Genomic DNA, 11,104 nt, shown 5'->3' with positions numbered 1-11,104 from the left:
AACACTGTTTAGGATTAAGCTTGTACAATCTATATTTTGGTCCATGCTGTTAATTCTATTAATATGATCGTCTTGTACTCAAGTTACTCAAAGAGCTTGAAAACAACAGTCGTTTGGATACTGTCAACAATACAGAAAGAATTTTCCAAAGTGACCGCTTCAGCCAAGTTCATCTACTTTCTGTTCATCTTCCACATCTTCTGCACTTAGCTTCCACCTGGACACGGAGGAGCACGCTTAAGGCACACTTAAGAGTTACTTTCTTTTGCACCAGTTTTTTTTTTTTTTGTCCATAAAGTCAGGATTGTTTGCAGGCACATCCAGCAAGTATATTGCTTACTTTAACTAAGCTGTAGTTCCACATAATCTGGTGGTTGTTGAAACTTCTTTGGTGTCTGATTCAGATCTTCCTGAAACCACAAATGGCCAGGTCTGTAAATTAAAGTAGTATTCCATGTTAGAAGGATAACAATATACATCTACACACGCAGATCAAAGCTTCTACTACAGTTTGTTTTCTAGTCCCCATGTGACCCAGGAAGGCGGTTCAATGCATCTGAAGGCAACACAAAAGCGATTCCTTTAAAAAGTATTTAAAATCAGGTATCATATACTTGAGTAATGTTTATTTTCTCCACATATTAAACATTAAATTCTGCTGGGAATAAAAAGCAGTGGCTGGCTTTAAAATATTTTATTTATAGCTTTCTATAAAAACCAACCTGCCAGCTCTTAAATATAAATGAACCATATCTGAACATAGCCCACATCAGTATTTTAATTGGGGGTGGGTGACTAGATTGTTTGCATTCCTAAACAAGCCAAGATCCACCCACAAATATTGAGGCTTAACACTTATCAGTTTGTGTTTTGCTATTATCCCACCTTCAATTGCCATCGCATCACCTAACATCTTTCAGTAGGATGCTGCACAGAAAGCAAAGTAGGTAGTCCCCTTCAAGACTAGTGCTCACATAGCAATAAACCAGTTAGTCAAACATACTATAAGTATAATATTTTTCTTTGCTCGACTTTTAAACCACAAAGAAATTCAACTGTGTTCCTCATTCCTCCAAGGAGCTTTTTCCACTTCTGTATCTTTAGACACACTTTTTGTTGTAAGCTCTGGGTAAGTTCTTTCATTTACACTGTCCAAACACTTCTGCTTTCATGAAAAAGAGTGAATGTGCTCATCCTCCTCATCTGTGCTAGGAGAAGGGGAAGGCAAGTGGACCTCTGAGTTTTGGAGAAGGAGAGGGAAGACTCCCTGAGTTGTGAAGAGGAGAGGAGGAAGAGAAGGAGAAGGTAAGTGTACTCTTTCTAACTCTTTGTCTTCTAACCTTAAATCAACCTTAGATCAACATTGAAATTTAGCTTTACCATTAGCTTAGTTTTACCTAAGCTTTACCTAAGTTAGCACTGAATCTAACGTGAGGGAGGGATTCTAAGGTCCAGCAAGTTGGGGCACAGGAGCTAGATGAGGGTAATAAAAATAAATACGTAAGTGTGTACAGAGGTCTACTCTGACCAGGAGTAGAGTCCTACTTTGGAGTAAGAGCCCAAGGTACAGGCACTTGGAAAAATAAATAAAACAGAGGTGGATAAAGTAGAAAGCAAGTTTTTCTACTTGGTTTAAATTAACCCTATACTTAACCCAAATTAATCTAAGTTAGAACATAATCTAAAGATTCAGTAAATTGGGACACAGGATCTAGGAGCAAGCAAGCAAGCAAGCAAGCAATAAATAAAGTTGCACACTCAATAAAAGCAAGATTTTAGCAGGGCTAAACAGGATTTAAACCTTAGTGTGTAAGTTCTACCAAGTCAAAAAACTCTTAAACCAGTGCAGTTTAAACTCAAATAAAAAACCAGGTTGAGGTTAAAAAACAGTCCAGCCTCAGAGAACTGAAGTAGGAGGGTAACAACCTAGGAAGGGCCAGTTCCCACCCAGCCAGGGCAATTTAGCATAGTTATTGTCCTTTAGGTCATAGCAATTGACCTTTAGGAGTTGGTAAGAGCCCCATTAGGCAATTCCAAGCACCCCATTCAGGGAAATCTCACCTGGGAAGACCAGCCCCTTTTCAATCAGCAAGGAGGGAGGGAGGAGGAGCTAGCTAGGAGTATAAAGCTAGTGTGTGCCACCGTGTGAGCCTCTCTGCAGAATCGCGCATGGCCTCTGGGACACCAAGTGCCTTGGGAACAAAGTGCCAGGTAAGGCACCGTGAGTTTAGCATCTGTGCAAGTTCAGCAGCAGGGCGAGGAAGCCAGGGCCCCAGATACTGCCCTTTCTCTTCCCTTGAGAAGAGGGCTGCTAACCAGTGTAGGGTTTTTAGGTACCCTAAATAAAAACTACAACTACTACTAAACAAAAACAAACAAAAAAAGCTATGCAGTCAGACAGCCAGCAGCAGGGTGGGGGCTATCCAGTGTTTTGCATTGAGTGCCACATATGACAATATGCCTCTGGGGCATAAGTCATGGGTGTGTTCTCGGTGCAAGGAGCTCCAGGGACTCAGGGAACGCGTCCACTCCCTTGAAGCCTTGGTGGCTGACCTGGAGAAGCAGAGGCAGGCAGAGAAGGACCATGGGGAGACTTCCGGGGATGATCAGGCTTCGTAGTAGTAGTGCAGCAGTAGCGCAGTAGTAGCTAAGGCGTGCAGCTCCTCAGCCGCCCGGGTGGAAAGTCTCAGGGCTGGAGAAAATCATCCTGGAGAGGAGGGAAACAATCCCCTAGGGGGGACCCCTTCTCCAGGGGACGAGTCCGTATCCGAATGCACTCAGGATACTCCTCAGCGGGAGGGAAGTCTGGGAGTTCTTGTAGTGGGGGATTCGATTATTAGAAACATAGAGAGGAGGGTTTGCGACAGATGTGAGGACCGCATGGTGACTTGTCTGCCTGGTGCGAAGGTTGCGGACATCACATCTCTAGAAAGGCTGGTAGATAGTGCTGGGGAGGAGGTAGCGGTTGTGGTGCATGTCGGCACCAACAACGTGGGCAAGTGTAGCTGGGAGGTCCTGGAGACCAAATTTAGGCTATTAGGTAGGAAGCTGAAAGCCAGGACCTCAAAAGGTAGCGTTCTCGGAAGTGCTACCTGTTCCATGCTCAGGGCCAGCTAGGCAGGCGGAGATCAGGGGTGTCAATGCATGGATGAGATGGTGGTGTAGGGAGGAGGGGTTTAGATTCGTTAGGCACTGGGGAACGTTTTGGGACAAGCAGGGCCTATAAAAGAGGGACGGGCTTCACTTGAACCAGAATGGAACCAGACTGCTGGCGCATGACATTAAAAAGATGGCAGAGCAGCTTTTAAACTGATCCCTGGGGGAAAGGCGACAGGAGCCAAGGGGCATCCAGTTTCGGACTCCTCATTCCTATGGGACGAAGATGGGGAGGTTAGAGAACAACAAGGTAAAGGCAGAGTAGGAGAAGAAATTGGGAATGGTAGCGTGATGGGATGTGATAGACGGTTTGGCACAATGAGAGGATTCAGGGATAAAGGAGCTAATAAGCAGCCCATCCTGGGCCATTCCATGTACAAGTGCTTTTATGCAAATGCCCAAAGTCTCCAAGCAAAGATGGGAGAACTGGAATGTCTGGTGAGTGGGGAAAACATTGACATAGTGGGCATAACGGAAACCTGGTGGAATGCGGAGAATCAGTGGGATACCGCAATCCCGGGCTATAAACTCTACAGGAGGGACAGGGAGGGGCGTGTTGGAGGTGGGGTGGCCATTTATGTTAAGGAAGGGATAGAATCCAGCAAAGTAGAGATTGAAGGTGGGTCCAACTCCATAGAATCTCTATGGGTTAAATTACCCGACCTGAGGAGTGATGTAATACTGGGGGCGTACTATTGTCCTCCAGACCAGAAACCGGAAGGGGACCTTGAAATGAGGAAACAGATCAGGGAGGTGACAAGGAGGGACTGGGTTGTAATCCAGGGGGACTTCAATTATCCTCATATTAACTGGGTCAATTTGTGTTCTTTTCACGAAAAGGAGACCGGATTCCTTGACATGCTAAATGACTGTGCCTTAGAGCATCTAGTCATGGAGCCCCCCAGAGGACAGGTGACTCTGAATTTAATATTGTGCGGTACTCAGGACCTGGTTAGAGATGTCAATGTTACTGAGCCATTGGGGAACAGTGCTCATGCTGTGATCCATTTCGACATGCACGTTGGGGAAGAACACCGGGCAAATCTCTCACAAAAACCCTTGACTTCCGACGAGCGAACTTCCCTCAAATGAGGAGGCTGGTTAGAAGGAGGTTGAAAGGGAGGGTTAAAAGAGTCCAGTCTCTACAGAGAGCATGGAGGTTGCTCAAATCAACAGTAAGAGAGGCCCAGCGGAAGTGTATACCGCAAAGGAAGAAGGGCTCGACTAAGTCCAGGAGGGGGCCCGCATGGCTAACAAGCCAAGTTAGAGAGGCCATAAAGGGCAAGGAAGCTTCCTTCCGTAAATGGAAGTCTTCCCCTAATGAGGAGAATAAAAAGGAACATAAACTGTGGCAAAAGAAATGTAAGAAGGTGATACGGGAGGCCAAGCGAGAATATGAGGAACGCATGGCCAGCAGCATTAAGGGGAATAATAAAAGCTTCTTCAAATATGTTAGAAGCAGGAAACCTGCCAGAGAAGCGGTTGGCCCTCTGGCTGGTGAGGGAGGGAAAGGGGAAATAAAAGGAGACTTAGAGATGGCAGAGAAATTGAATGAGTTCTTTGCATCTGTCTCCATGGCAGAAGACCTCGGGCAGATACCGCAGCCCAAATGGCCCCTCCTGACCAAGGAATTAAGTCAGATAGAGGTTAAAAGAGATGTTTCAGACCTCATTGATAAATTAAAGATCAGTAAGTCACCGGGCCCTGATGGCATCCACCCTAGAGTTATTAAGGAACTGAAGAATGAAGTTGCTGATCTCGTGACTAAAATATGCAACTTGTCCCTCAAAACGGCCACGGTGCCAGAGGATTGGAGGATAGCAAATGTCACGCCGATCTTTAAGAAGGGAAAGAGGGGGGACCCGGGAAACTATAGGGCGGTCAGCCTAACATCTATACCGGGAAAGATGGTGGAAGGCCTCATCAAAGATAGAATCTCTAGACACATAGACGAACAAACCTTGCTGAGGGAGAATCAGCATGGCTTCTGTAAGGGTAAGTCTTGCCTCACAAACCTTTTAGAATTCTTTGAAAAGATGATGTGGGAGAACACGTGGACATTATATATCTGGACTTTCAGAAGGCATTCAACATGGTCCCTCACCAAAGGCTACTGAAAAAACTCCACAGTCAGGGAATTAGAGGGCAGGTCCTCTCCTGGACTGAGACCTGGTTGAAGACCAGGAAACAGAGAGTGGGTGTCAATGGGCAATTTTCACAATGGAGAGAAGTGAAAAGCGGTGTGCCCCAAGGATCTAACCTGGGACTGGTGCTCTTCAACCTCTTCATAAATGACCTGGAGACGGGGTGAGCAGTGAGGTGGCTAAGTTTGCAGATGACACCAAACTTTTCTGAGTGGTGAAGACCAGAAGTGATTGTGAGGAGCTCCAGAAGGATCTCGCCAAACTGGCAGAATGGGCAGCAAAATGGCAGACGCATTTCAATGTAAGTAAGTGTAAAGTCATGTACATTGGGGCAAAAAATCAAAACCACTTATAGGCTAATGGGTTCTGAGCTATCTGTGACAGATCAGGAGAGAGATCTTGGGGTGGTGGTGTACAAGTCGATGAAAATGTCGACCCAATTTGCGGCGGCAGTAAAGAAGGCCAATTCTATGCTTGGGATCATTAGAAAAGGTTTTGAGAACAAAACAGCTAATATTATAATGCTGTTGTACAAATCTATTGTAAGGCCACACCTGGAGTATTATGTGCAGTTCTGGTCGCTGCATCTCAAAAAGGATATAGTGGAAATGGAAAAGGTGCAAAAGAGAGCGACTAAGTTGATTACGGGGCTGGGGCACCTTCCTTATGAGGAAAGGCTACGGCGTTTGGGCCTCTTCAGCCTAGAAAAGAGACGCCTGAGGGGGGACATGATTGAGACATACAAAATTATGCAGGGGAAGGATAAAGTGGATAGAGAGATGCTCTTTACACTCTCACGCAACACCAGATCCAGGGGACATTCACTAAAATTAAGTGTTGGGAGATGTAGGACAGACAAAAGAAAATATTTCTTTACTCAGCGTGTGGTTGGTCTGTGGAACTCCTTGCCTCAGGATGTGGTGACGGCATCTGGCCTGGATGCCTTTCAAAGGGGGATTGGACAAGTTTCTGGAGAAAAATCCATTACGGGTAAAGCCATGATGTGTATGTGCAACCTCCTGATTTTAGAAATGGGCTATGTCATATGCAAAGGAGGGCACCAGGATGCAGGTCTCTTGTTATCAGGTGTGCTCCCTGGGGCATTTGGTAGGCCGCTGTGAGATACAGGAAGCTGGACTAGATGGGCCTATGGCCTGATCCAGTGGGGCTGTTATGTTCTTAATGATAGAACTGGCCTTTTTTGGCACTCAGGTTTAAATTCCCAGTTTCAGAGCAGTAACCGAGAACCTAAAATGTTACAGCCAGCAAATATTGTTTCAGCCAGCAGTACTTACAAAAAATGATTTGTAAGTCAAAAGATTAGACAAAATCTTGTCTAATTTAAAAGGCTTCTTTCATCTTTATTTATACTATATCTACACATTTCCAAATTATCTTCAGTGTAATATTTCCACTCTGGTGAACAAAAGGGGTGGGTGGGTGGGTGAGTGATTTAATCCAGGGCTTCAAAAAAAGAGTCAATTTAATTCAAGCATATACTATATGCCTTTTCGAACAGAAAAATAGTTGAAACACCTTCTCTGCTCATACTGTTTCTCCACTTCCAGTCGGTACAGCTTTCCCACAAAATTACCTTTGTTGTAAAGAGTTACAGAGATAGTGTGGTTAAATGACACAAGTTCTGGGTTAGAAAGTGGGAAGCTCAAACTCAGGTCACCCTTTGGTTTGAAGTTCACTGGGTAATCTTGGGCAAGCCATTTTCAGCCTAATCGTTCCTAGATGGTTGTGAAGCTCAAATGCTCATTACAGAATACAAATTCAATATAACCGATACTTAAGAGTTCTCTGTAGCAGCCAGCTATTGCACTCCTGCAAACAGTTTTGCTCATGAAAGGCTTCCCAGTTTCAAGAAACTTGAACACATACAGGTTTACCTAAGATGGGGCACCTATATTTTAAAGCTAAAGCAATCATTAGTCATTCGCGCTTTTATCGAAACACTACACATAAACAGAACTATCATTTTGAACACACATACTTTATTCCTAGATGATTCATGTGTGTTACAGCAGGCATAGTCTTTGAAAAGGCATTTCCTTGTGTGAAAGAAAGAAAGAAAGAAAGAAAGAAAGAAAGAAAGAAAGAAAGAAAGAAAGAAAGAAAGAAAGAAAACCTTGTCCAAGATGTTGACTAACATCTATTGGTTTGTTTTTAGCATGCATTTTGGGAAAAAGTAACTTTTTATGAATGGGTTGCCCAGTTAATTAAGGCCACCTTTTTAGTCAATTAAAAGGTGCCCCCAAATCTCTACTAAATCAACAGAGAATATACATTATTTTAACTACAACTCTATCGCTATGTGTCCAGATGACACATTCAATCCAGCAAGAAAGAGCCACACAGATAAACTGCCTTCTTCATGTATGTCATCGAAATGCACTTTCCACAAAGATACTGAGGCGAGCCTTCCTGAATCTGTTCTTAATACAAACACTGGTTGCATCTGGAAGATGTTCTGAGGGCCAGAGGGGTTGAATGTATGAGCCCATTCATTCATTTATTCACTCATCTAAGTTCCATCTCTAATTTAATTATTTAAATTTTATATTTAAATTTTTTTTCAGGCCCTCAACTCCACACAAGATATTTGATGCGGCCCTCTAGATAAGTTTGGAGACCACTGCTCTATGTAAAAGTGGCATACATGCTGATGGCACTAGATAAATCATAATATAAAAGGAGTGCAATTAAAATGACCAAGGGGCAAGAACATCTTCTCTTTGAGAAAAAGCCAAGGAGGCTGAAATAAATTAAATACAACTTACAAATGTGCTTTACAATTGTAGACTTTACAATTTATGAATGGTGTAGAGAAGAGGAACAGCAAGGCATTTCTGTCTTTTATAAATGCAATTCAGGATCATCCCAACAGGCAGGAGAACTTGGACAGGTAGAAGCCGAATACTTTGCCCAATGCATAGCTTACTAGAACTGGTTACCATCAGCTATGACAGTTGTCAAAAACAAGTGCTGCAGATATAAAGTGCGGTACCATCACCTTTCTGCTCCTTTGTGATCAGGATCACTTATTGGGCCACTGTTGGAAACAGAAAGCTAAACTAGATTTACTTTGTCCATCTCATCCTGAAAGGGAGCTAGGATTTTAGGCACAAGATGGACGGTAGGATGACATTTCAGGGTCTTGGAATATTGCGGGGCAAGAAAGTACATGACACACAACTTTTCCCATTCCACTGACAAAAGATGTAGGATACAACTACTTAAAACACCATAGCAGGGAGATACTAAAGTCCTAGCGAGGACCCTCTGGTGAGAACCCAGAGACAAGGTTCCATGGATACTACCATGAAAAAGACCCTGCCACTCAAAGCCTCCTTCAGAAATCATACCTAAAAATGATTAAAAGACAATTCACAATCAACCAATAAAGATTCTTTTCCAAAACTATCTCAGCTGAGTAAGCAAACACTTGAATCACCTTTTGGTATCTGCAACTCAAATAGTTAGCAGTTGATAAAGTTCCATCTTCTGCATTGTCCCATATCTGGAAAGCAAATGCAATACCCACATTGACCAGAAATTATACTTTTTTCTGTTCTACGTTAACAATATTCAGGTACGTACACAATGCAAGGGAGAAGAGAAGCTCAGTGCTGTTTCACAGGCACCAGTGGCATTTATTGGAGAAAGAAGAAAAAAATTAGGGTTTAGGAGTCCACTTTAAAATTCTGTTCTTAAAGAACAATTAAAGAACTCACACACCCTTAACTGAGTTACCAACAGTCTATGTTTAGGTGAAAACAAAACCTGCAAGGTGAGACATGCCAGGGTGTTTGTAGGCTGCCCTCAGAAATGGATGCCCCAAATCCCAAGTTTGAGGTATGCTCTAAGCTGGCCAAACTTGCACAGTCTGGAGTGGCAAACACTCCCTCCTCCACAGGTTCAAAGATGTTCTCACTATGTCACACGTTTAAACTAGTCACAACTATGTGTGTCATCCCCCACCCCAGCCTTTGCCAACCCACTTACAGCATATTAGGGCCCAATCCTATCCAACTTTCCAGCTCCAGTGTAGCCACAATGCATGGAAAGGGAACACATGTTCCCATACCTTCAGAAGTCCCCGGTGGCTGCCTCTCCACCACAGGATGCAGCGCACCCCCACTTGCACAACTGCACCAGCACTGGGAAATTGGATAGGCTTGGGCCCTTACAGTCTGATCCTATGCATGGGGCTTACTCAGAGTCCATGGGGCTGACTCCCAGGAAAGTGTGAATAGGATTGGGCTGCCAGCCTCCATTTAAAGTGCCAGCTGTTTCTAGACAGCAAACCAATCCGCTGGGCGCACAGGACATTTCCAGAGAGGCTGTTCTTTCTGAGACTTTCAATTCAATAGGTAGGAGGTGCCAGCCTACGTGCCACTCTCCACCTGCCCTGCAAAGCCCGAAACAGAGAAGCAGGAAAAGCCCTCTGCACATGCTCAGGAACACTCTCGCTCCTTCTGTCCGCCCCCCCCCAGCCCCGGCCCCGGCCTACCAGGCTGACGGGGTGCACGTAGCCCTTCTCGTAGCGGTCCTCCTGCAGCAGCTGCCGGAGGTGGGCGATGTAGCTGGAGGCGAGGCGCAGCGTGTCCAGCTTGGAGAGCTTGGTGTCGGGGGGCACCCAGGGCAGGCTGGTCTTCAGGCGCGAGAAGGCCTTGCTCAGCACCCGCATGCGGGCCCGCTCGCGCGCGTTGGCCGCGTGGCGCTGGCTCTGCTTGCACTCCGCCGCCGCGCCGCGGACCCCCGCCGGCTGCCTCTTCCCCGCGCCGGCTGCCGGCGCCCCCCGCAGCCGCCTCTTCTTGCCGCTGCCCCTCGGCGCGCCCTCCTCTTCCTCCTCTTCCTCCTCCTCTTCTTCCTCGTCCTCGTCCTCCTCCGCAGCCGAGGAGTTGTCCCTCGAGGGGCAGCAGGGCTCTCCCCGGGGGCGCCGCCTGGACCCCGAGTAGCCCAGCGGCAGCCCTCGCAGCTCCATCGCCGGCGGCTCCTCGGCGTCACTCAGGGAGCCCGTGGACATGAGGCTGCCGGCGCCCTCCCTGCCCCGCTGGCAGGACTATATATGCCCGCGGGCCAGCGGGGCACAGCATCTGCCGGGCGCGGGGGGGCAGGAGCCCCGCGCTCCCGCCCACCAGCCCTGCCTGCCCCGGCGCAGCAGGTGGGAAGCCTCCGTCTGCGCGCCCGACGGCCGCGGCTGTGCGCTCTGCAGGCGCGCGTCGAGGCCGGGAGGAGGGCGCAAGCAGCGCCTGCGGGATGCAGGCCACCAAACCCTCTGCTCCTCCTCCTCTTGCTGGGGGGGGGGCGGAGGGCGCCTGCTGCGCGCTCCAGGAGGTGCGGAGGAGGCGTGCCGGTCCCACCAACATAGGAGGTTCTTGCAGGGTGCGTCCTCTCCTCTGGTGCCCTTCAGGGATACACTGTGCATCTCATGACACCGGTGGGGGCGCTGACATCTCCCTGCCTGCAATATTGCAGAGCGAATTGGGCTATAATCCTATACATACTTGCATGGGAGTAAGTACCATTGAACTCAATGGGGCTTACTTCTGAGTGGACATGCCTCTTGTTCCCTTAGGTAATAGCTCCACTAACTCCCCTGGTGCAGTTTAGGCTACATTCCTAAGCATGCTGAGGCTGCAATCCTATCCACACTTCCCTATCCACACTATTAGCCCCATAGACTATAATGGAACCTGAGAACAGGCATAGGTTTGGGCTCTTACGTGGGAGCAAGCCACATTGACTATCATGGGACTTGCATGAGCACAGTTCTCTGCCTGTCTACTCAGGCT

At 46.8% G+C, this 11,104-nt stretch overlaps 1 protein-coding gene across 1 annotated transcript; it reads right to left on the bottom strand.

The window, feature by feature from the left end:
• Positions 1-345: 345 nt before the first annotated feature.
• On the bottom strand, positions 346-10,335 carry MSC (musculin). Its single transcript, XM_066626147.1, has 2 exons — positions 9,820-10,335; positions 346-432 (listed from the first exon to the last, which is right to left on the bottom strand). The coding sequence occupies exons 1-2, from the start codon at positions 10,333-10,335 to the stop codon at positions 346-348; spliced, it is 603 nt and encodes a 200-aa protein (XP_066482244.1).
• Positions 10,336-11,104: the final 769 nt, after the last annotated feature.

Source organism: Tiliqua scincoides, chromosome 4 (assembly GCF_035046505.1).
Source record: "Tiliqua scincoides isolate rTilSci1 chromosome 4, rTilSci1.hap2, whole genome shotgun sequence".
In the NCBI taxonomy this organism is placed as follows: Eukaryota; Metazoa; Chordata; class Lepidosauria; order Squamata; family Scincidae; genus Tiliqua; species Tiliqua scincoides.
Note: the sequence above shows the minus strand (reverse complement) of the source record. Positions and strands in the feature narration are given on the sequence as shown.